The 26,916-nt window shown below is 46.2% G+C and overlaps 1 protein-coding gene across 1 annotated transcript in view; it reads left to right on the forward strand.

Moving 5' to 3' along the window:
* WDR48 (WD repeat domain 48) overlaps window positions 1-26,916 on the forward strand; it is a 1,182,842-nt gene that overhangs the window by 224,557 nt on the left and 931,369 nt on the right. Inside the window, exon 5 of the mRNA XM_069647743.1 lies at window positions 1,101-1,230. Coding sequence (XP_069503844.1) covers window positions 1,101-1,230 — 130 coding nt within the window. The remainder of the gene's footprint in view (window positions 1-1,100; window positions 1,231-26,916) is intronic.

A 26,916-nucleotide genomic window follows, 5' to 3' on the forward strand; every position in this document is an offset into this window, starting at 1 on the left:
TCTTTGGGTGCAGTTAAGAATTCCTGCACACAACTTGAACAGCTTTTAACTCCTTTCCTGCTCTGCAATGCCTTTATCACAGCCATGAATCTAGAAATTCATGTAGATGGATGATTGTGCATGGAATAGGCCGGCGCACCTCTTACATAGCATATTTCCAGAGGTGGGCAGATTGCAGGTTCTTATCCCAGATACTTAAAGTGAATCTGCATATCCCTTGCCAAATCTTTCCAGTAGATTATACAATGTTATCTGTATCATTCTTTTCTGAAATTGTTGTATTCAAGAGCCCAGATAAAAACATGTTTCTCTGTTAGCAAAACGGAGATCTACAGATGGAACAGTTTCCCCCAAAGTTTCTTTTTAAGGAATTTCTGATGATAGAATGGGTGCCCCAAATTAGCCTGTCTGAGGTCCGACCGGTAATGTACAGATCACTAGGAAAGTGAAGTTCAACAGTTGCCAGAACAGTGTCAGTTCTCTCTAACTAAGGCCCTAGTGGATCCTCAAACTACTGGCCTTGCGCTGAAGAAACACATTTAGGGAAAGGAGCAAGGTGGCTACTGGCCACGTTGGGTCATAGAAGCAAATGGAGGAGAAAAAAACTCGATATTCTCCTTATTCCTGCCCTGTGCATTCTGTGCTTTTCTATACACACCCTGCTTATTTTCTCATTGCACAACTTCCTGTCACCATGCCCATGCCGCTGGGAGCTTTGTTTTAAACTGCCTTGGGGGAGAATGGGTCAAGGGGACTTGCACAAAAATTAGAAGAGAAAAATAAATCTATTGCTTAGTTTTCTGTTGCCACCTCCACTAACCATGGGAGTGATACCTTAGAAAGCACCATTAAAACAAGAACCCTCAGTGGAGTCGCGATTTAAGTAGAAAATTAAACAAATCTTAAGAACAGATGGATTTTCCAACAAGTGGATTCAAGTGTACTTGTAATATGTATATTGTACTGGCTAAAGCGGGCTTAATTTCAAAACATTGAGGTGCAACATCATAGCAGAAAAGCAGTTGCTTTGTCGTTGTTTTTGATTTGGCAAATTCTACCATTATTCTACATGTGCAAACGCTTACTTGTTTACTTTGTAGGATTATGTGAAAGCTTTGGCATATGCAAAAGACAAGGAGCTGGTAGCATCTGCAGGCCTCGATCGGCAAATCTTCCTCTGGGATGTAAATACTTTAACCGCACTCACTGCCTCAAATAACACTGTGACAAGTAAGTAAATAACCCAAACAAAATGTAGCAGTTTATGTGCTTGTTTCCAAAACAATGTTTGATTACAATATCTTAGACTATTTCATACTTGTGCTCTTTGTTGGAATCCCGTTTGTGGGGAGACGTGTACTAGGGAAATGGATGTAGAAGCTGCTATGTGACATGGACCTTCATGTGTCGAGGTAAGTAAGAGGTAAGGGTGGAGGGAGGTGCATAAAACTTAGTGATTGCACACTGTTCCCTTAAGCAACCGTGAACAGACATCTTTTTAGTATGTCTGTGCTTTAGGTAATAGTGTGCAAATCCTAACTTGCACACATTTGTAAGAATGCAAATTCATTTGCTAGGTATATGAGCATTTTTAAATGCGATTTATCAAATTACAGCTCGTTTTGAGATGTTCATGTCCCTATCTCAGGGCACAGCCTCGACATTTCCGAAGAGTGTTTTATTTAGCAATCTTGATTACATTCTTATAAATGTAAAGCGCTGTTTTATGAAGTGACCTTGATAATACTGTCTCGTTTCGCGAACAACCATGACCAAGTATGTTTGTCACTACTGTAATTTTACCAGTATCGTGAAGCCTCGTATGAGTTGGAGCAATAATAGGAACAGGCTTAAATGCATGAACCTCAACCAGGATATTTATCCCCTTTCTGCAATATGCCCTACTGCAAATGTACTGTTTGCACACTGATTTGAATTCTAGAAAAGTCGAACCAATTTATCATAGTCTGCCATATTTTGCAATCAGTTCAGCATAAATTCTTAAAATCTGAACTGGGCTTAGACATTTATCGTTTGATGGAGAATGTCATAAGACAGTGGTGTTCTTCTTGCCTCCGAGTACAACTCTGGGGCAAGAAGAAACGCACATTGGCTGCCAGTCAAAGATAGAATCATCTTTAAGCCTTGTCTACCCACCGCTGACTATCTAACTCTGCCCCACCATATCTGACCCAAAGCTTTGTGAAAGCCCAATTCAACAGGTCAGCCACGAGGGCATACACTCAGATGCATTGTGCCCAAGTCAAAGCGAGTAAAATGTGGAGGGGCAAGCTTCCCCCTCAGTGGCGGCCTCTCAATGGAACAAACTTCCCCCTCATCTGAAAGACAAACATTACTACTGGCCCTTTAGAAAGACACTGAAAACATGTCTCTTCACCTAGTGCCCCCAGTTGATTGTACTCCTTTTTCTGTGCCCCCCCTTCTTTTCAAGATAATGTAACTGGTTGTAACAGTGCCTTGCCTGAGGATTTTGTGCGCTTAACAAATGTAAGAAATAAATAAAACATAAGTACAAGAATCATGGGGACATTGCGAAGGTGAGAACTGCATATATGAAAGTTCTGATAAGGAAAAAGTTGGGGGCAGAGTTTAGAATATGGGAACTGTTGCATAATGCGTCAACATATTAAAGGAGAGTTCCGGGACTTTTTTTTTATTGTCCCTACGGTTCGGCCATGTGTTTTTAAGCATAACTCGGTAGATCGTAGAAAACTTTCCTATGGACCTTACCCGACTTTTCGTCCATTAACGCACTCGAAATCAGCCGCCATTTTCTGATAATCCTATCACTTGCCGCATCGCCCTGGCTCACCTGCTTTTGCGGCACTAAATCAAATCCCCCGCCCCTGAGCCTGACATCAGCAGACGTGTACCGCCCATTTCCCAACGCCAAAGCACGTTTCGTGTCAACAATCGCTGCGCCTCAGCTAATGAAGTGTCGCCATGGAAACGGCAGGACGCCTCTTTCCTCAATAAGTATAAACACACCGTTTCACAACACACAGCAGCAGATTTTCGATTCCATTACTCTCGCTGTGTTACTTTGAGTATTCTGTGACTCGTTTCTGTGCTCTGGTCAGCTACCTTCGTTGATTGTAGCCCGTGTGAACAGATACCAGTACCACCGCTATAAATTATTTTACTTTCTTTACCACACAATGGCTACAATAATGCCGTATATGTACGAGCCCGAGTACACCGAGGAAGAACTACTGGAAAGGCAAGCACGCGAAAACGATGGGGATTCGGACGGCAGTTGGGAGGACCAGTCAACGGATGAAGAGCCTGGACCATGTCGCATGGACGGCGTCTCCACCTGGTGCACGTGCAATCGGTGCGAGCTAATGCCAACTGAGGAGGAGAACTGCTGCTGCCGTGAAAATTCCGGGTGCTTGGCCTACATTTCGGAAGGCGAGCCAAGTCCGCAATGCATCACCGAGCTGCCAGAGTTCAGGGAAGCCTGCCTCTCACGGACAGTGTTGAGGATGATGATGGTGCTTATGCACGAACTTTGCGGCACTGTTCGTCCGCGTAATCCGAGTAACGAGTAAGTATACTCTGGTTGTGATGTCAGTGATGCCACTACTATTTCATGGTCGTCTCCCACATATAAAACTACATCTACATATCATTCGAATGCATGTAAATTGGTTCCATGTTGTGCATTTTCTAGATAGAATTTTTTTCAAAGCAGAATGACATTTTTGTACCTGAATCGACAGTGATAAGAAAGTTGTCATTTTAATACAGTTTGCATCTTTCATTTTCACAGGTGGTACAGGCTGGTGGCCTATCGTTGCTTCACTTGGTGGCTTCACGGGAGGCTCGGACACCGCGTTCGGAGAGTAATACCTGCCTGTGCGGTACTTGCCATTAGACAACATTTCCCCAGCGACAGTGGACAATACCGCGGATTTTCCCTGGATGTGCTGCAACCGCAACTTTACAATGTGTAATGTTTATTATTTATGTTCAATTGAAATTAAGATCTAAAATAAAACCCAACATATATTTTAACAATGGTTGTTTTGATTTTTTAAATGAATCTAGTGTGTCTCCATTGAATAGTCTTCCTGTGCCTTGTCTTGTCACACCACATGTCTCCGGCCAGCATCCTCCCTCACGCTGGCCGCCCACCTTCAATCCACATAACCGTTGAACCCATATGCAGCAGACATGCATATGTTATTTTGCGGGTTGGCATCAAGCCTCCCGGCCTTGCCTCCTCCCCCAAAAATACTTACCACACCACTTTGTTCAAGCGTTGGCAATAAAAGGAAGGCCGTTGGATTTTATTGATACAAAACATGGTTATAGGTAAATAATCAATATGGTTGATCATAATAAATCATCCTTTTGGGCACCGGGTACAGAGATGACCCCCTCTGGCCCGTGCTGCCTTGCCACCACAGGCCAGCCTGCTGCTGACTAACTGCCTAGGGATCCAGGGTCTCCAGGGTGAACTGCACCCATATATTCTCCTGGGAGGGTGAGGTATTTATAAACTCACCCCCTGCCTTCCATGTACTAGATCCTGCAGCCTGCCTCTTACATGCAGTTAGATGGCCTCTCCTTGGTGAGGCCCTACGGCAAACGAGTCTTGTCTGCACGACCACCGCCCCAATCCACCCCCCGCCCTATCAAAGGCAGTTCGCACTGGGGTACTTGCGCTGGCAAGTGGAGCTGTCAGGGAGCGATAAAGGCCAAGAGGTGCCAAAGACCATGTACACTTCAAAGTGGTCTATAGAGCATGGGTTGTTGTTCCCATGTCTACCGCCAGACCCCGTGTCTCCTGCCAAGCATCCCCCCTCACGCTGGACGGCCCCCTGCAATCCACATAAGTGTGTCTACATTCACGAGTCTTCCTGTGTCTTGTCTGCACGACCACCGCCCCAATCCACCCCCCGCCCTATCAAAGGCAGTTCGCACCGGGGTACTTGCGCTGGCAAGTGGAGCTGTCAGGGAGCGATAAAGGCCAAGAGGTGCCAAAGACCATGTACACTTCAAAGTGGTCTATAGAGCATGGGTTGTTGTTCCCATGTCTACCGCCAGACCCCGTGTCTCCTGCCAAGCATCCCCCCTCACGCTGGACGGCCCCCTGCAATCCACATAAGTGTGTCTCCATTCACGAGTCTTCCTGTGTCTTGTCTGCCCGACCACCGCCCCAATCCACCCCCCGCCCTATCAAAGGCAGTTCGCACCGGGGTACTTGCGCTGGCAAGTGGAGCTGTCAGGGAGCGATAAAGGCCAAGAGGTGCCAAAGACCATGTACACTTCAAAGTGGTCTATAGAGCATGGGTTGTTGTTCCCATGTCTACCGCCAGACCCCGTGTCTCCTGCCAAGCATCCCCCCTCACGCTGGACGTGATTCATACACGTCATTCATTCACAAACACACCCCTGTTTCGAATTCTTTATAACCCACTTCATATTTATAATGAGAACTTCTTTGCACTTTGCTAGTCAACCCGTGAAGGTGCTGGTTATCTGCTCTTCGTCTCTGTGAACTTCCGTGACCACTTCGAGGAAACTCGTCAGTTTGCAACCTTTGAACTGCTCCCCGTTCTTCGACAAGAAACTACTCTGATCCCTGCATCTAACTGTTTGCTCGTCAAGGTAAGGCCATGTACCATACTCATTTTGCGTCCAATTTCTTTTCGTTCAAGACAGTACATGCAAGGAACTAGTCGCATGTTCTGAGTTTAGTCAAATTATTTTTCTATTTTTTTAAAGTTATTCAAATACTTATCCGCATGTGAATAACGTGTATAGTTCCAAGAACCAAAACATACCTTGCATTGAACCTTTTATGTGTCATTTAATTTTTTAACACATTGGTATTCATAGAGAATTGTTGATCTTTACTTTTCAGAACTTTCCACAATGCCTGCCTGTTCCATTGGCGGTTGCCCTTCGAAGACCCATAATAAATCTGAAGGTACTATAATGCATGTTTTCCCTAAGACAATAGATCAGATAAGAGAATGGGTCCGATATTGCGGATATCCACCCTCTGAGCTTGAAAGTAGAGTCCTAGAAGTCTTTGCGGACAAGAGGGGTGATCGATACCGCATCTGCAGCAGGCACTTTACCTCTGACATGTACTCCACATCATTGCTAATAAAGAAGAACACACCGCGAGCGAGGCGAAAATTGCTCTCAACCGCTATTCCCACTCTATTCGTCCATATCCCTCCACTGGTGAGTCAAGTTTACGTATTTATCTCTCGGCCTTGCGGTAGTGTGTAGCATTAGCTAACAATAATTTCCCCATTTATGTATCCACTCAATATGAAGGCGGAAGATTCTCCATCCGTGTCGTTATTGCAGTCATCAGCCACTTCAAGCGCCTATCGGGTAATCTTACTTGGCTATTCTGCCACTGACTTGTTTTAGGCATGTAAATCAATAGTTTTAATTTATCGTGTAATTATTTTACCTAATGGTACACCCTTGTACTCGTCCTCTAGTCTTTGTTTTCAGTTATAATTATTGTTATCCAAAATAATTCAACTACTGTCTTTCAGGGAGATGCTGAGGAGTCCAACGTATTGACGACTACCGTTGATGTCACTCAGATGCTCGAGGTACGTTTCAGGACAGTTCCATCGATGGAGATCATCAGATCTTGCATTCTTGTAGCGTGATTGTTACACACAATGTTTCTTTCGTTTTTAGCCATTGATATGTCCTTCTGTCGTCGCCCTCCTATGTGTCTTCTTTTTTCAATATTGTGTTCATTGCTAATGAAAGTCCTATGTTTCAGGGAGTCGATGGAGCATTAGTCCAAGAAGAAGGGGGAGCGTGCAGTTACGGGTCGGCGCAACAGCTTGCAGAAGTGTGCACCGCAGTTACATCGTCCCTTGATGTTCTTATGCATTTCGAGGTATGGATACTGACAGTTCGATGAAGCGAAATCATATGACGTGATTACATCCGCTATACTTCCTTCTTTATTAACGCAAGTACTATGTTTCAGGGAGATGACGGAGCTTCTTCTACAAGAACATCACCCCTAGTAGTTGATGCAGATTTCTGGGTGGTGACACTTCCAACGATCGAGCAAATCGAATCATATTTAGATATCCATTATTTATTTTAGACAACTGATCATTTGTGCAGGTCTATTTAGATGAGCCGTTCACGCCTGCACAAAGTGTATGTTCTTTTTATCAAAATAGAAAACCATACTAATGCAATTACTGTGTTTCAGGGAGTCACTGAAGCATCATCTTCAATAATCTCATCAATGGAAGTCTATGAGGAGCCCGAGGTATGGATCTTGACAGTTCCATCTAACTAGATCAACAATGCGTGAATAATTGTCGTTTGAATGTTCTACACAAAACGTTCATTCGTGTTTTGCTATTGAGATGTACGTGGGTATTGGTCCCCAAGTACATTTTGTGTTTTCGATATTATTATACATACTAATGAAAGTTCTATGTTTCAGGGAGTCCATGGAGCGTCAGTGCGTGATGGATGTGCTTATCAGGAAAACATAGTCGTTGCAGCGCAAGAGGAAGTGGAGACATGCACACACGAGTCGGAGCAACAGCGTCCTGATGTTGAAGTTCGAGGCAAGAAAGTTTCAAAGAAAAGAAAGCAAAAGAAGGTTAGTGTCCTGGTCACTATATTATGTTGTTTTTCACTGTTAATAGTTCAATACTGTAAGTTGTGTTTAAACTGAACACCCCTTTTCCAATCTGTCCTCTAGTTGCGAGTGGGTGTACGAACTAGATCTACACAGACCGTGAAGCGAACGAGAGATGTTGCTTGTCAAACCTTTTGGCAGGGACTTGAGACTGGAGAAGCATCGTGCCAATGGGAAGAATATGAAGTGATTAACAACGGAGCTATACCACCACCAGCCATTGATAGTGAATGTCCTCCTGGTAGTTCGGATGCAGTCGGAGATCAATTCACAGAATCCACACCCGCAAAAACTAAGACCGCGAGAAAGTTGAAGAAATTGTTTTATTCACCCATCGCCGGAGAAGGAACAGATGTTGCAATGGAAGAGAATGAAGTAGACGACAATGAAACACCATCAATATCACTGAACATAGCGGAAGACGATATCAGAGATTCTACCTTTCATGTGAGTGACATGTCCTCAACGTTACAGGCCGAACCAGCTGGGATGCAGAGTGACAGTATAAGGAAAGAGGCCAAATTCATTGTATTCGATAGTTGTTTGATTGATATTATTATTCGGATTAAATGTGGGCATTTGGTAGGTGGGGAAGTATGTGGGGAGCCATTGATTAATGTGACTCGTGCAATTCGAGGCACTAACCTTAAAATACATGCCACCTGTACAAAATATCATCCTTTCACATGGTCTGCACAACCTATGCTGGGACAACTGCCAGCAGGCAATCTACTTTGTGCAGCGGCTGCACTTTTTAGTGGTTCAAGTTTTAAAAAATTAGAGTCTTTCTTTCAGTTTGTGGGAATCCATTTCATTGCGAAAACTCAGTTCTACAAATACCAAACCGATTATCTATTTCCAGCCATTAGCGAAGCTTGGAGAATGGAAAAAATGTCTATTGATAGTACATTCGCGGGCAAACGGTTCAGGCTAGCCGGTGATGGACAGTGCGACAGCCCAGGATTTTCAGCCAAGTACTGCACCTACCACTTTCAGGACATGGAAAGTAAGAAAATTGTGAGTTCGGTGGTCGTGCAGGTGTCACAAAGTACATCCTCAGTGGCCATGGAGAAAGTTGGCTTTGTAGCATCATTGCAAGAACTACAATCGCGGGGAATGGTGATCGACCTGATAGCCACGGACAGACACGTTTCAATTGCCAAGACAATGAGAGAACAGTACAAAAATATAAATCACCAATTTGACGTTTGGCATCTTGCAAAATCAATCAATAAAAAATTGTCGGCTGCAGGTAAAAAAAAAGAATTGCAAGGTATTTCACAGTGGTCCAAGTCAATCAGCAACCATCTTTGGTGGAGCTCAAAAACATGTGGAGGGTCGTATGAAATTCTACTGGATAAATGGCGGTCAGTAATGCCACACTGTACAAACGTTCACCGATGGAACACGAACCAACATTTCCACAATTGTGAACATGGCCATTTGTCCACAGAGGAGGCACGGAAGAAGAAGTGGTTGATTCCTTCATCACCCACTCACAAAGCCATTGAAAAGATTGTATTTGATAAAACTATAACAAAAGCTTTGAGGGGACTCACGGAATTCTGCCACACAGGAGATTTGGAGGTGTTCCACAATATGTGCCTCAAGTACAGGCCAAAACGATTGCATTTTGGCATGGAGGGCATGATAAATCGGACTCTTTTAGCGGTCTTGGCACATAACCATAATGTTGGCCGTCAACAAAGTAGGACGACCGGAACTTTAGGGACGCTTCGCTACAATAAGGCCTTCACTAAAAGAAGTAAACAATGGGTGATCAAACCAGTGTTTGAGGATATGCAATATGAGTTTATTGAGAAACTTATTGTTGACGTCCTAGATAGGCACATAAATGGAGTTGTGAACGAACCTGTGCAGGGGACAACTGCATTGCCACCCAACATTGCATCTGTTCCATGTCCACCTAAAGAAGAACTCATTGAGAAATACACATCACGGTTTAAATGATTGTAATTTGATTGTCTGTTCTCTCAAGTCTCCTCATGTCGCAGGCCCATTGAATATGTGTATCTATCCAACCTTGTTCATTTGCGCATTAAATTAAACCAAACCGTAATATAAATCATTTTTCAAAAAATATAGAATCTCTCCGTATTTATGGTTCTGTGTGGCTGCAAAGCACGCAGACAAAATGCAAAGATGGAGTGTAAATTTCAAGTCCTGTGAGAATGCCTTACACTGAATGTAGCTAACTAGGAATGTGTGCTCGTTCAAAGTGAAGGTCAGCTGCTTTGATTTTTTCTCGGGTGCCAGAATGGCCCACGACTCAGTATAAGGTTCTATTGTATTTTGACCTTGACAGGCCGGGACCACGTAAGAAACGATAATGAATATAATTTCAGAAACGAAAGCCATTTCATGTTCGTTCATTAGAAGAAATAACATCGGCATAGGAGTGGTATTTCGGGGCTGCCCTACGCACAGACGCAATGGAAAATGCAAATATAATGTAAGTAACTCTTTAGATGAGTTTATACCGCAATTTAATTACTATACAGTAGCTTTAAAGACGGGTTAAGTTGTACTTGTTCGTTCTATGTGGCATGTTGTTTTGTACCGCGCACTATCTTGGGGAGAACCGTCTACTTTTACGGAAGCACCTCAAAACCTTTGCTTCTGCTTTCTCTCTCCCTCTTCCCTGCAACAACTGGTCCACTGTCTGCGATCTCGGTCCTGGGCCCTTCCACTCTCCACCTGCACTCCCTGTCAACCCCTGCACTGAGGGACTGTCTCAGTATCCTACAGCCCCCCCTTGACGTTTAAAACCCAGTTGCACTGTCCTAGCTATGAAATAATTTCCCGACCGAATATATAAAATGAATAATTTTAATAAAGATCTGATGGTGAGACTAATTTCATTGTTTATGTTTTTCAAACAGGTACATCATGCATTACTGCATGTGTCACGAGTACCAGACACCGGCGGACGGCTTCTTTAACCGCCAGTTGCTTCTCCGCGTGAACAACGTTACCACCCTGACCATTTTATGGGACGATCGCCAAGTACAAGTATGCCCTTACGCGGTACTAACGGCTAGATGCAACATACAGACCGTTGTGGTGGCCTAGTGCCTCGTTGTTGGAACAGCCATGCGATTATCAGTGCGACCGAAGAGCTTATTTTATCGTAAACCAACACCCTGTTTACTGCACACGAACATCGCTTGCCTCAAGACGAACTATTTTGGATCAAGAGCAAATAAAAATGAAAATCGCTGAATATTCTATAAACATTTGATGTCCAATAAATGTACTTTGCCAAATGTACAATCTTGCAGTTTGCTTTTAAACCACAGTTTGATATTCCGAATTGTGGCGCTGTATTGTGAGATGATCTAAGACCCTGTGTACAGCAAAGGAACATCGCGTGCCTCAAAACGAACTATTTTGGATCGAGAGCAAATAAAAAAGAAAATCGCTGAATATTCTCTAAACATTTGATGTCAAATAAATGTACTTTACCAAATTTACAATCTTGCGGTTTGATTTAAAAGTACAGTTTCATATTGCGAATTGTGGCGCGCTGTGTTGTGTGAGCTGATCTGTGTTGATTTCCGGGTTCTGTGTGGAGTCGCGTAGAAGACGCCAGGGCGCGTTTGCCTACGCAGCACAGTCACGTCACGGATAGAGGCGGGGAATATGAATGTTTTGATAAAGTCTGTTTCAGGGGCGGGGGATTTGATTTAGTGCCGCAAAAGCAGGTGAGCCAGGGCGATGCGGCAAGTGATAGGATTATCAGAAAATGGCGGCTGATTTCGAGTGCGTTAATGGATGAAAAGTCGGGTAAGGTCCATAGGAAAGTTTTCTACGATCTACCGAGTTATGCTTAAAAACACATGGCCGAACCGTAGGGACAATAAAAAAAAAGTCCCGGAACTCTCCTTTAAGATCAAAAACAGTTTTGGCGACTGATGGCTGGTATCGTCCAAAGAAGAACATTCTCTTTAGACCTGGAGATGGCCATTACTCAGTAGGATTGGATTAACCATTTTACCAAATATATTTAAAGGCAATATGATGGTGGTCCTTCAACAGAGTTTGAATCCTCCTTTGGCGTTTTCCGAGGTAGAGGTAGCTCTCTGTGCACAAAACCAGGTAAATCTCCTCAGGTAGATAATATATACAATAACTGTTGATTATTTTGTTTTAAAACCTTTTTCAAAAGAGGAACCGGTTGTATAAGGTCGCTTTCTACTGATATTCAACACTATAAATGCCACCGGGAACATCCCAGAGTCGTTGAAAATTGCTGAAATATGCTTGACCTACAATAAGCGGGACAGACTTGACCCAGTGGATCTACCCATTTCATTCATGGTCGGATTAGCTAAAGTATTACTATTTGTATTTGTATAAATACAAATGGCTAATGTATATGGCAAAGTTGTTATCGTCTCACTTAGAGTCTTGGTTGGTGGCATTGGCATATCTGTGATCAGCAAGTGGGATTTCGTAGTGCAGTGGGGAAGTTTATCAGGTGTTCTACTTACAAAAATGTGTTTGTGATAAACAAGAATGCTCTCTACATAGGTATTTGTAGCTTTAAAAAGGGCCTTTGATGGTGTAGGGAAATCTACTCTGTGGAGCATCTTATTAAGTCTTGGTATCCCGTTTCATTTATTGCAGCCAATGATCTGGTTATGTAGTGTTGGAAAAATGTTTCTATTTGCAGCTTTTCCCCCATTGATTTCAATAGGGCACCCAGAATATCTGTCTGTTTTGGAATCCTAACTACATTTTGAGTTGAGTAAAGCCTTTTTAGCATCACTCACCTGCACAGCCTATTTATTTCGAGGGTACTGGTCAGTCCCTAATACTGCCAGTGTAGGGAGACTGTTGCAAACCTTCATGTTTTCCTCTGTCTTTATTTTGTTGCACAAACCAGGGCCCAGACACACACCTGCCCTAGATGCCGACTCGAGTGGGCAGATCGCACTCACATGTTTTGGTCATGTCCTGCGCTTAATGTGTACTGGTGAAATACTGGGTGCTCTCTGAGATTGTGGATATGGTAGTGGACCCTAACCCGATGGGTGTCTTTTTCGGGGTATGGGATGTAGGAGACGCCAAGAGAGTGTCCAAGTTTCTCAATGTCGGCTGCATGGTGGCCAAGAAATGTATATTGCAGTTCTGGGTACTCCCAACTCCGCCTACCTTTTAAAATGTGGTTAAATGCACTTACCTGGACGCAAACCTGTGAGGAGGAATATATTGTGTCTTTGCCTGCGCGCTCGCAAGCAAAAAGTGTATGGACTGTAATCTGTAGTTACCTTAACAGACAGAGGAGGCACTTGATCCTCCCACCTCTCAGGCCACTTAAGACTGAGTCAGACTAAGCAACAACGTTTCCACCCGGCGCTATATGAACGCTATTGTATGTACCTCCTGTCAAAGTGTAATGGACTGTAATTTGTTGATTCTATAATGTATGCTCATTATGTGTAACTGCTGCTAACTTTCGCCAACTAAAAATAAAAGTAAAAAAAAAAATGTAGTGTTACAGGGGTACTTTGTGTCCCTTTTCCTTTTTTTCCGTCAACTTATTTATTGCCTTTGTAATGTGCCCTGGACCTGCCGGTGGCAGTGAACTGTATTTTGTCAGTGCACTACCATGCACAATCGTTTTATTAATCCCGATGATTGGGTACCATATGTTCAAAAACGTCTTCCCCACGTGTTTTTAAGACCTGTTCTTAGGCCTTCTTGCTTTTTGACCTTCTTCCTGCCCTCTCAGGCTAGAAAACTGCAAATAAGGGCATGTACTTTTGCAAGATGCTACCCAAGACTCCTGGTCAGTGTTCTGTGTGACTGGAGCTGGTTGAAACTGAGATTATGACTGTCTGGTCCCTATCCACAATTGTCTCAGGGGCTGTCTGGGCTTAGCAGATGGTTTGACTTCCCTAACCTGTTTGAATAATGCAGATCATTGCCATTCTTGGGCTGAAGCAGCCCCCTGTCTGGATTTTGAATACAAGGGGAGAGAATGGAGCCATTGTGGAGGGTGTTTACTGGAGTCAAGTATATGAAGAGAAGACCATGCTGAGAGAGCCTGCTGGGAGCATTCAGCATTGACAAAGCCAATCGCCACAAATCTTCTCTTTCATCATGTGAGTAAGAAGATCTTAATCTGTTCCTCCCCCCCCCCCCCTAGGCTTGTGGGACCAACCACACTTGTGTCCTGCCTTCAGTAGATCGCCAAAGTCTCCCAGGACCATACCGTGGGCTCCCCATACACCAACCAAGACCTTCCTTCTGCAACGGACGCTGTGCCCAGTTGGAACTTAGTCTTGGTGGATCTTCAGTTTGTGGTCCTGAAGCATCCTACCTGCTTCAGCTGCTCTCCATCCCAAAGAAGGGCCTGTCTAAAGCCTGTTTTATGCCGCCATTGAGTTGAACTGGGTTTCTTCACCAGTTCACTTCATCTGCTGTTTCCTGCACGTTCTCATCGTGGGAGCCAGTGGTTGCTCAGTCTTTTTGTTCCCTCATCTGCAGAGGAAATTGGAACCTCTGCTTAGTCGGACCTAAACCAGATACGTACCTCAGCCACTGCGCTTGTGACCACTCAACCTTGTGCCATGGGTCCAACAACATAAATTGCCCAAGTGATTACCATGAAAGGAGAAGGAGGACATTTCCGGAATCGAAGTTCGGGTTGTGATTGCGCATGCTACTTTTTGTCACTTCTCCCCAAGGGGGGGGGGGGCCTTTCCTTGTGAGGCTAGGGAGATGAGCCAGCTATGTCATGCTCTCCCTAGGGATAGAGGCAAGTGGGACTGCACCGGGAGAGACTTCCCCCTTTGAGACAAGGACTCCCGTTCCGACGAGGAACTCCCTAACCAACCTACCTATAGCCCCTCACTAGGAACATCTGCTAAAAGAAAAAATGAACAAGCTGATATTTGTTATTGTCACACAGAACCTTTGAGTAAACCTGAAAAGAAATACTTATGTGGTACTGAGATGAAGAAAACCAGTGAAGTAATACAGAGTACAAGTAGAACAAACGAGGACTTTTGCACTGCACCGGGGGAAGTCCCACGGCAGTGTCATAAATTTGAGAGGCAAGGACAGGGGAGAGAGAGTGAAGCCCGGGGGTTTCCAATTCGCTGTGAGAGAGAGAAGCTGAAGGAAACTGGGATGCACAGCATCCACTGCTGGGAGGAAGCTGGAGTGTGAATCCTATCATGTGGCACTCGGGGAAACCTTAAGGTGAGGGAGCTGAAGTACTGGCACACTATCGGAAGAGCAATCGAGTAAGAAGTGTTGGCGTGACCAAACCCAGCTGGTCTTGGCAAGACCACTTACCTGAAGGCACCAAGGAGCATTCAGAGCGAAAGAGACGCGGAGAGCTGAGAAGCCAACCTGACATTTAACGAAGAGGGGTCCCGTCCTGAGCAAAGTCCTGATGACGTTTGCCCCGAGATATGAAGGTAACTGGGAGAGTAGGGGTCCTGGTTGGGGGACCTTAGATAACAACAGAAAGGTTCATACTCTTACCAGTGGAAACCAAGTATTCAAAGGGTATAATAGGAATACAAATCAATACTGTAAGGCTCATGCTCACCCCAGTAAAGACCAAGTATTGGAAGTAGATAAGGAGGGAGAGATTCATTACGAAAACACACTCCTACTCATCTGAGTAGAGACCAGATCCTGGAAGTGTAGAGTGAGAATCCTTATTGGAATGCTTATACTAATTTTAGTAGAGACCAAGGGGGTCATTCTGAGGTTGGAGGTAAGGTAAAAACGATGCTGGTAAAGGATTACCGGCATTGCTTACCGCTACGGGCTATTCTGACCAACCAGACCGCGATTTACGGCATTGTGCCTTACGATGCCGTAAATAGCAGTCTATGCGTGCGCGCGACCCACCATGCCGGCATTAGCGGCATGCCGTAAACCGGAGCTAATCCCAAGTAATGCGGACATGCAAATAACGGCCTCCCGAAGGCAGAAAAAGAGCTTCCCAGCATTGAGCAAATACCGGCATCTCCGTAAAGGTGCAAAGAACCCTGAGCAGTGTTTAGAAGTGCCACAACACAGGTGGAGGCAATGGAGTGAGGGCCAGTACAAAAGGAGCACACCCACACACCACACCCCCTCCCACACCAAGATGATACCAATAGTAGTAGCATTACTGGAGCTGGAGGCCCTGCTTGCAAGCCCTCAACAACAACAGCCCCCACCACAGAGGAGACGCAGGAGGTGAAGAACTGTGAGTCAGGCTCAGCATGCCACACCAGTGCAGCCACCGTTACCACGCCGGCAGGCCCCAATCCCTCGCATCAGAGCCACCCCCTTCAACCTAACACCTGAGCAGATCCACACCCTGTACCGGCTTGACCGTGACTCCATCACCACTGTATTGGACCTGATACACGACGACATAGTGAGCCTCATAGAAATACGCACCGCCATCCCCCTCTACTGAAGATGGTGTCTGTGCTGCACTTCCTTGCCACAGGCACCTACCAGCACACAGTGGGGCACATGCATGGCATATCACAACCCTTATTTTCCCGGATACTGAACCAAGTGCTGGATGCCCTCCTCAAGCACACAAGGGACTACATATCCCTGCCACGGACTCCCCAGGAGATATTCGAAGCATGCCAAATTGTGAAGGTGCCCTTGACTGCACTCACGTGGAGTTGGTAGTCCCGCATGCCTTGGAGGTGTTGTATCGCAACCGCAAGCAATACCACTCCATCAATGTGCAGATGGTATGCAACGCCAGCAAAATCATCACACATTGCTGTGCCTGATATCCAGGATCAACTCATGACTCATTGGTCCTGCGAAACTCCACGCTTCATGGAGTGACATGCTGGACGACGTGCCTGACTGCTTGGTGAGTTGTCTGACTGGCCCCATGGCAGTGCATCGGGGTTGTGAGGCGGGTGGCTGCATACTCCACCTGGGTGTGAAGGGGAGGAGGATGCATGCTCCACCTGGGTGGGAAGGGGGGGGTGCATACTCCACCTGGGTGGTAATGTTGACGTGAGTGCATGGTGTGCACATCACCGAACACTGTGCACCAAAGCAACTGAAACGGCACATCACAACCAAATTCCATAGTGATGAAGTATGTCTGACACCTATCACTACATGTAACAGTTAACCAGCCCACATCCCACAACACATGCACCACTCATCGGCGTCCCTCACACGCCGTAAGGCCATCCTGCACTATGCACTGCATATGTACTATGTTGCTGTATCCAGCATATCACCACACATGACAGTCATCCCTGGGAGTACCTTGAATTGAGCCAACCAGGAATACCACAGTGTGTCCCTGGTTCCACACACCCATAGGAGCGCTGCAAGTCACCATGGAACTGATCACGGCAGAATGACGAATATGGTACTGACTACAGCCAACACTCCTGACTACAAAATCTCACAGGACACAACACATGAATGATTTTACTCCAGCACTGCTGCATGTATATACAATGCGCGTGGAACAAGATGCCAGTGCACACCATGACCCATCTCGAAGATGCAACCCACTCCATCAGTCCATTGCACAGGACACATAGCGTGGCCAGAAATGGGGTAAATGCATCCTGGGACATGTGGGTGTGGGCAGAAATTACCTGCTGCCATGTGAGACTAGTACAGTTGTCCACCATGAATGTACAGGCACTTACCTTCGTTCCCCTCTCATGCAAGTGATGGTGGCTATCCCTTGAAGCCGTAGCGCATGACCCCTGTCCGAAACACACAGAACAGGCATGAGGAGGACTACAATTGTTCCCATACCTGTACACGTGTGGTGATTAAGCAGACGTTTGGCCTGTTGAAGGCACGATTTCGCTGCCTCTTCCGGTCGGGTGGGGCACTCCTCTACAGCCATGAGAAGGTGGCCAAGATCACCATGGCATGTGTAATGCTGCACAATATGCGCATCCGTCGGAACGTGCCCCTGACGTGGAACTGCTACCACCAGATGATGATGAAGGGGAGGAGGAAGATGTGGCAGGACATCATCAGGGTGCCGATGCACAGGAGGGACGTGCCGTGCGCCAGTCATTGATTGGACAGTATTTCTGACACACAAGTCGGCAGAGGGTGTCATAATTTGAGGACATAGGGCACTGGGTGTGGGGATACATGTACACTATGCACTGTTATATATTAAATGACACTTGCGCAATGATGAATGTCCACTCTGGTGTTTCTTTGCAACACAACCGATGTATTAAAAGTGAAAATGTCTAAGTGAAAAACAAACCCTCCACCACCCTCACCCCACTCCACCTCCCCCACACACCCTCACCCTCCCTCCCCCCAACGGCCCCCACACACCCTCCCCCCAACTCCCCCACACACCCTCACCCCCCTCCCCCTCCCACCCCAACTCCCCAACACACCCTCAAACCCCTCCCCCTCCCACCCCAACTCCCCAACACACCCTCAAACCCCTCCCACCCCAACTCCCCAACACACCCTCACCGTTCTCCCCCTCCCACCCAACTCCCCAACACTAGTCCCATTGGGTCCACGTAGCCCACAGATGGCTGGCAGTAAAGTCACTCTGCGCTCCCGGAGCCAGGGGGAGGCATGTCCCGGCGGCGCTGGCCACAGCGCGACCGACTAAGTAGGCTGGTCTGGGTCGAGTTCGAAGGGGTATCCTCATGCTGGGGCTGTTGGGCAGGATGTGCAGCCTCCAGAGCATTGGCTATGCAGCCGAGGACCTCACAGAGCCGGTTGGTGCTGTCCATTATTACCTGGCCGAGTGCCCTCAATTCATCCCACCACTCCTCCCTGGCCTGCCGATTGTCCTGCACAAAATCTGTGATCAGGGCTTTGAGGTGCTCAGCCCGCTGTTCATCTGCGGATGATGTAGTGGCCCTGCTGGGGATCGGGCTGACATGTCCTGCCGGCGCTTCCTCAAGGGAACTGGGCACAGGACTGGCATGTCCCTGTGTTGGTCCTTGGCCAGATTGCTCAGGTGTGTCGGTCTCACTCGAGTCACTAAAGGAGACCTGGGGGTTAGAGTAGGCTTCAGGGGTGTGCACGACTTCAAATGTGTCGTCCTCAGTCGCTCCACAGATGGAATTGGGGCTGTCGGCAACTTCGACTCCTCAGACCGCGGCGTTCGGCATGTGCCTGTAGTCGGTGCAGGGAGGGGTAGAGGTGGTGCACCCTCCACGGGCCTTGCTGGAGCCGGTGGTGTTCGTCCAGGTGTTGTCTTCCTCTCTGGGAGACGGCGGCCCCTGCCTTGGCCCCAGGAAGTGCTGGGACATTGCTCTCCTGCTCCTCGCTGTCCTGCTCACTGCCTGTGGGGGGTGGAAGAGAGGGACGGCATGAGTGATGATTTGAGAGCCAGGATTTATACATGGCTACAATAGCACATTCAGATATTTGTTGGTAATCAGCATTTCGGTAGGGAACGGCACATCATTCAATACTTGGGTGGTAAATGCATGCATATGTCGGTGTCACTCATGTTGGCCGGGTACTGTGCTGTCCAACATGCACACTGTTTACATCAACTGCCCTGTGTGCCTCATGGAATGGGCCACTTTGTGTGGTACGTGTCATATAGGTTAAGGTCTTGCACCTGGCACTAGCTTGGGTCTCACTTGCTTCGGCATGATTTACAGGGGAGAGGGGGGTGGCCGACCATGCCATGACTCCTTGGCCAGACCTTAGCAGTGACTTTCATAACGTTGGCAGTATTGACTTTGAACACTCACCTCCATCAGCGGATGACGTTGCACCGCACTCCATTTCTCCGACCCCTTAAACGGATTCGGAGCCTATCATGGCGGCACATGTCTCCTCCCACGGCATGTGTTTCATGGGCGAACCTGGGCCTCCTCTAGAAGGCCTGGCTTCTATTTGCAGAGAGGATGCTCCGCACCCTCAGCCGCAGGTCGTCCCACCTTTTGCGGCAGTCCTTTGTGGTGCAGGGGGTGTTGCCCACAGTGCCTACCTTCTGCGCCACTAGTGCCCAGATGTCGTTTTTTTTTTTTTTTTTTAAATCACTGCCACCCTCCACATGTTGCTGAAAACAGTTCCAGCATGCTCGTGGAGGGTATCCACAAGCATTTGCAGCTCATCTGGGCTGAACTGCTCCTTTCGGAGGCGGGCAGCTCCCTTCTTTGGAGTTTTCGGCATTAGTAGTGGTAACTTTCCGGTAGGTCAACAGTGTGCCAGGGGTCCTGTCTGGTGAGGATGGCAATGGATTGTGTTTTTAAAGATGGCCGCCGTGCTCCTTCCAGTTCCTGTGCGATTACGCTATTTCCGGTTCCGCATTTTAACGGTGACCGTAAATAACGGTGACCGCTATTTATGGTCACCGCTAATGCCGCACTGCTCTAAGGCGGTAGTGTTCGCCACGGTGCGGTTCATGCTGGTAGGGGGTTTTTCAGGCATTTTTGCGGCATGCCGCTACGTTCATTACCGGCATGGCGCAAAGCTTGTGCCATCAAACTCATAATAGTGTGCTTTTAGCGGTCTATTGCCAGCACGGACACGCTATTTGCACCATGCTGGTAATGGACGGTACTTGCCTCCAAACTCGGAATGAGGGCCCAAGTGTTGAAAGCGCATAACAGTTAGAATTTTGACTGGGACGCTCGTACTCTTCCCAGTCAGATTAAACCATCTAAAATACAAGAAAACGGGGAGAAATGTAATTGGGACACTGACAAGACAAGTGACAGAAGTCAATATAGACAAGGAGAATCATTATTGGAACAATCAAAATCGTTCCAATCAAGAGAAGGATTGGACATTGAATAAAGTGAAAGTCCTACATTTGGCTAACAAGGAAGGAACAGGATTATCCCAAGGAAAAAGTGGAATGAAAATAAATAAGATCACAAGAGGAGAATAAAAAGGTAAGGAAGAACCAGCAAGTAAAAGACAGTTGAAAAGTTGAATCGCCCAGTATCTGAACTATACGACTGGATAAAAGTAATTACTAAGAACTACCTACAAATACTTTATTGAAGCAAACTTGGTACGAAACCAGCTCACAGGAGAAGGGAGTCATTATCCTGTGCCTTATTTGTTTTTGTGGTGGTAAGGTCAGGTTAGATTAGTTTGGACAGTGGACTGATCGTCCCTTTGGAGTTACTGACCACTGACGAGCACCCTAGTTAGGTGTGGCAGACCCGTAGCATAGGAAAGTTAGCAGTTTTCACTTTTCTTTTAACGAAGAATAACCATAAAATGCAAGATCTTAGTCTGTGCTTCTTTTGACCCGGAACAACCCCTAACGTTTTGACCTAACTTGTTTTCATGAAAGCGTGCTTTTGAACAATAGTTTCCTTACGTTTTAGTGGTGGCCAAAACATATGAAAGGGAACTTTAAGGCTTCTTAACCCTCTTCACATGTATTTACCTGTGGATTGAACACTTTGGAACCTTGGATTTACTTAACTTATTGGTGAAGGATTGTACACGCTGAAGTGCCTGTCATACAATTATAAGGCAGAGCGTATAATCTATGTTTTTAACAATTTTTCTCTCCCATTTGTCTTGCCACAGGTCTGCTTTACTGTTTTGAGTTGCTTATTACTTTGACTGTAATTTGTTGTGTACAGATAGCCTTTGGGCCTTCTTATATGGTGATATATGTATGTCAGTGTTTTCTATAGTGTTTAGCATCCTTGTGGTTTACTTGTATAGTTTGGGCCAAGTAAATTGTGTATTTTGATACTTCTTTGTGGAACTTTATTAATTCACTGTTTGAGTGTTAACTGTATCTACCCAACCTCTGACCTGTTAAGTCTGCTTTACTTTTCAGCCTGTGTTATGCAAAGAGAGTTTCATATGGCCAGTGTGAATATCTATTGCCTATCACCTGTGTTGGCTTCTCAGAACCCTGTGTGATGAATCCAGGGAATTTGTCCCTTCTCCTTAAGGGGGCGCCACCCACATTGGGAGTAGAGGTGAGCCCGCTATTCTCAACACCCCCTAGAGGACAAGGCAACTGAGAGCTCACTGGAGGATGACCCCCTTAGTGGGCAGGGAATTCCCAAGCAAGGATTTTACTCAACCTTCCTTTAACACAGAATCCCAAGTATTTGCTGGTTATATAGGAAGTGAGCTAGGCAGTAATGTACAGGGCCCATAAAATGGATGATGTGGTTTCTGACCAGTTGTGGTGGACATCCTTGCATGCAGCGCAGAACCAATGGATCATCCCATCTCTTTAGGGAGGAACATAAAGGTCACAGGAGACCGACACCAAGAGGAAGCACAAGCCAGAGGGCGAGGGACGTGAGCCTGCTTAGGAGGGAATTCTCCCTTCTAGGAGGAGCCAGGAAGCAACACCACAAAGACTAAATGGTAGGCGGAGGAACGAAGCAGCTTGCGTAACGCTGCAACCACCAGCCAGGTGAGGAGCCCAAGGAGCTTGGAGCCCTGGAGGAAAAAGGACTTGACTGGCCCAGAAAGCACCCTTCTAGCATTGTCCATATCCATCGGCCTGTCAAGCACCACCAGGAGAAACCGATGCCACAGACCAGACGGAGAGGACCCAAGAGGAGTCAGTCACAGTTCTGCAGCAGCCAGAGAGACTGCCACCCCCGACGAGCATTGCCGCAGAGAACCAGGGATGTTGCATAATGTGAGGAATGGGAGAAGGGAAGCCAGGCCACAAGATGCCCCACGAAGGGATGAGAAATCTTAGGTAAAATTAGGCTTGGGACAGAGGAAGAGGACACATTTTGTATTGTATGACATCCTGATGAGCAGAGATTTGGTGTTTTCCTTTGTAGAATAGTGAACCTCACCACCTTAGAAGTAGGGATAGGAGAGGCCTTAATCCCTTTAGTTAAACCGACCCATTACGAACATTAACTCTTGTCCATCTCCTATGTCTGACCTAACACACCCCACACAGTGCTATTTCTGAAAATCCCTCCTGCTGTATTGTAAAGATGAATCAGTAAGAAGACTGGGAATAGGGGGTGAAACCAGCAAGGTATTACATTAACCTAGGCATCCACCAGAGTTGTGTTCTCTGCACCCTTTAATTTTTTGTTATATAATAATGATTTGCCCAATAACATTTTGAATTATAGGCTGGTGCGCTGAAATTCAATGGGGAAAACAAGGCCTTATTGTGACCTGTGTGACAGTTATCTCTAAAAGATTTAAAGGATTAAGGAAACCTCTACAGGTAGTTGATGGTTTCTGCAAATGACTGTCTAACTGCCCATGCTTCAAAAATCATAATGATAGTTTGTCCTTTTAAACATTTGAACTTGAGGTTTCCATATATGGAGTACATATATTTACTTAAAAACCTTAGTTACGGTACAGTTAAGGTGATCAGATTTAACGCAACAAAACCCTTAAAATTCCGCAGATGTGGGAAGCGATGATCATCTTAACTTTGCGTCCACCCGTTGATGAATCCTAGTGTCTAAGGATGCGTTAACACACAAATCGGAGCAGTCAACCCACTCGGCTATCTTGCCGGCCATTAACCTTGTATGTCATTGTGAATCCCATATGTTATGCATGTGCTCATGGGCTTTGCAACAAGGGGGACGCTAAGTTAAGATGATCATCGCTTCCCACATGCACTGAATTTCAAGGGTTTTGTTTCATTAAGTCTGATCACCTTAATTGTCCATTAACTAAGGAGTTTTCAGTGAATTTGAAAGATTTTGTTATATCATAGTTTATTCTAAGGCATTAGCGATTGCCTTCCGACCAATAGGTTTCTTTAGGGCCCACTAGCCATGGCCACTGAACATGTTCCATCTATACATTTCCTTGGGGTCAACTAGCCATTGCCTTCGGCCATACCCACTGGCCATGTTGCACCAATACTTTTCCTTAGGGCCCACTTGCCATGGCTTTCGGACGTGGACACTGGCCATGTTCCACCATTAGATTTCTTTAGGGCCTGCTAGCCATAGCCTTTGTCCATGGCCACTGGCCACAGCCTTGTTTGCAAAAGATAGGCAAATCCATTGTCCAAGTCAAAAGTTATTAGCAATTACATTTGTGGGTTTCCTATTGAACTTGCTACATACCTTAACTAATAGTGTGTCCACCACACCATAGCATGTAATCGAGTTTCTTCCTTTGATTGTTTCAGCAAGTGATAGTATTTGGGAACCAGAGTTGAATAAATGTCTCATTTATTTTTTTTTTAACTTTAGGTTTTATTAGCGTTTATACAAAACAATAACCGTAACCTCCGGAACAGCTCTGTTAGACTTCATACATTTTCAAATAACAGCCGTGTATGTAGACCCCCACCCCCCCTTGCCTAACCCGATTTCCACCCACCCCACAAACTGGGGTTTCCTAGAACTTGAACCATTGGAACTTGACTGTACGTATTATGCTATGAAGCTAAAACTTTCTAAGAGAACTTCTTTGCCGGTGCTCGAGAACTTGCCAGGTAATGACTCTCGTGGTGATCTATAGTTTGTCTACTTTGTGCTGGATAGTAGATCTCCCCTCCTCCTGCCTCCCCACTTGCCTCTTCTTTCCCTTCCCACTCTCGGTGCCCCCGTTTCAGGTCCATCAAATTATCAGTGCCTCAATGTACTTACCATCCTCCTGATTGTCTCACCCTGTCCCAGTTTGTTCAAAAGGTACCTGAGTCATCATTGACCATTGCAGTCAATGCTCTTCAGCTTACTTTGCCAGTCCCCTTTAGATGGAGCCACTGGGATCTTCCATTTCTGCGCTAGGGCTACCCTTCCCGCCCACAGCATTTTTCCCACATTCTGGGGTATTTGTATATGTCAGAGTCCCTCAGGGGCAGGCCTAGTAATAACGTCAGTGGATCTTCTGGGAGTAAGTTCCCGGTGACCTCTTCGATCCAACCCCTCCTGTCCCCCTATTATCTTTGAATCTGCGGACAGTGCCACCACATGTGTTCCCTCGTTCCCACCTGGCCACATCCCCTTGGACATTTTGGCAAAACCCTCAGGAACATCTTAGAGCGCTAGTGGGTCCCTGTGCCATCCCTGTAGGATTTTTGAATTGTGCTCCATGTCTGCTGTAAATAGATTACCATGGAAGGCTATTTTGAAGACTTTGTTGCATACCTCTTCTGAGAGAGCATCCCCTGCCAAAATATTCTAATAACTACAGAACCCTCTTCTTTCTGTGAGATTGTTGGTATTCAATATCTTGTACATTTTAGACTCCATCCCCTTCCTTGAGTTAGCTGAGTCTAACAATTTCTCGAAAGGAGTCAGATCTCCTGAGTTTTTGACCCCAAGTCTGCTTAGACAGGATGCCCTTCAGCCTGAGATATTCGAAAATAGAGATCGTCCCCTGGCCCAGCGCATCTTCCATTTCCTCCAATGGTAGAAAGACTCCTCCCTGAAGAATTGGCCCACCCGTTCCACACCATTGTCCGACCAGGACTTTGCGTTATTGAATCCCCTGCTACCCTATCTGAATATGGGGCACCATAGCAAGGTCAATGGGAAGGGCCAAGATGTCAGGTGGTTGGTTTGTGCCCCCTCCTTACAGATCGACCAGAGTACCCCTAATGTTGGGTGATTCTTTAACCTATTCGGAATGGTCTTTCACGAAGCCCAAAGGAGGTCCCGCTGCTTAAGCGGGCGAGCGTCCATGTCCTCCAGGTATGTCCAATAAGTACCCTTGCCCTTTTTTATGTGTTCTAGGAGCACCCTGAGCTGGGCTGCGCAAAGGTAAAGGCAGAAGTCAGGCAGTCCAAAGCCTCCTTCCTCCCTAGGAAGGGTGAGAATAGTCCTCGGGGTTTTACCCTGCCAGATGAATACTTGAACTGATTTCTGGAGATCCCTGAAGGTCTGGTCCGGGACACTTGCGGGAAGGGCTGTGAAGAGAAAAAAGTAGTCTTGGTAAGAAGTTCATCTTCACTGCTGTCATGCGTCCGTACCATGACATGATCATATTACCCCACCGCCTCACGTCCGTCTTGATCTCGGCCATTAGAGGGTCGTAGTTGCCTGAGGCCAGTCTCGCAAGGTCCCTGTTAAGGAGGGTATGCAGATAACGGATGGAGACTTTCTCAACGCTAATCCCCATGAACTTATTTAAAGGGTCCAGCAACATAGATTTCGATTTTATTAATTTTCAGCCCTGAAAATTGCCCAAAGGTTTCTATCAAGGACAGAAGGGGGGGGGTGTGAGGGCGACTGGCAGGGTTCCACCAAATATGCCAAGGTATCATCTGCAAACAGTGAAAGCTTGAATTCCACCTCACCCCGTAAGATTCCCTTGATACCTGGGTGGGTTCACACCGCTATGGCTAGGGGTTCCATTGTAAGGGCATATATTAGGGGGAAGAGAAGGCACCCCTGTCTTGTACCCCGCGAGAGGGAGAATGAGGCCAAAAGCTCTCGGTTCACCTGAACTCTTGCAGTTGGGGCCCTGTACAACACGGTTATCCATTTTCTAATTTGTTCCCCAAACACCGTCCTCTGGAGGAGTAGTGTCAAGTACCTCCATTCGACCCTATCAAATGCTTTTTCCGAGTCTATTGAAAGCAAGCTTGCGCTGATGTTCGATTCTTGTACATAATGGATCAGGTCTATTGATTTCCGGTTGTTATCCGAGCCCTGACGTCCCCCTATAAACTCCACCTGATCCCCATGAACCAGCAATGGCATAATCCGCTCCATCCTCTTGCCGATTAACTTTGCCAGGATCTTGACATCTATATTAAGTAACAATATCGGTCTGTATTAGGAGCATTCTGTTGGGTCTTTTCCTTCCTTGGATAAAACTTCTATGATTGCACCCATCATTGTTTCGGGCAGGATGTCCCCTGCGAGAACCGCGTTAAACGCCTTCGCCAGGTGGGGGGCTAAAGTGGAGTGAAATATCTTGTAAAATTTCACCGAGAACCCAACCTCCTCATGTGAGGCATCCCCCTTCATTCCCCTGATTACCTGCTCTATCTCCTCTTCCGATATAGGGGCCTCCAAGTCACCCGCCACTTCCTTCGCTAGGGCCGGGATAGACTTTAAAAAGTTGATTTGGGAACCGTCCCCAAACTAGGATTCGTATAGCTTTTCATAGTACCTGCGAAAGGCCCCCCCAATGCTCGCATTGTCATATTCCAGTGTCCCCGACTCAGTTTTCATAGCTTTCACCATCCTATTTTTCTGGACCTCCCTCAATTTCCACGCCAATATTCTATCTGCTCTGTCCCCCTTTTTGTAGTATTTTTGTTTAATGTTTAAGCAATTGGAGACTCCTCTCTGTTTTGTTTAGCAGGAATTCCT

Source organism: Ambystoma mexicanum, chromosome 2q, assembly GCF_040938575.1.
Source record: "Ambystoma mexicanum isolate Mex_15411 chromosome 2q, UKY_AmexF1_1, whole genome shotgun sequence".
NCBI lineage: Eukaryota > Metazoa > Chordata > Amphibia > Caudata > Ambystomatidae > Ambystoma > Ambystoma mexicanum.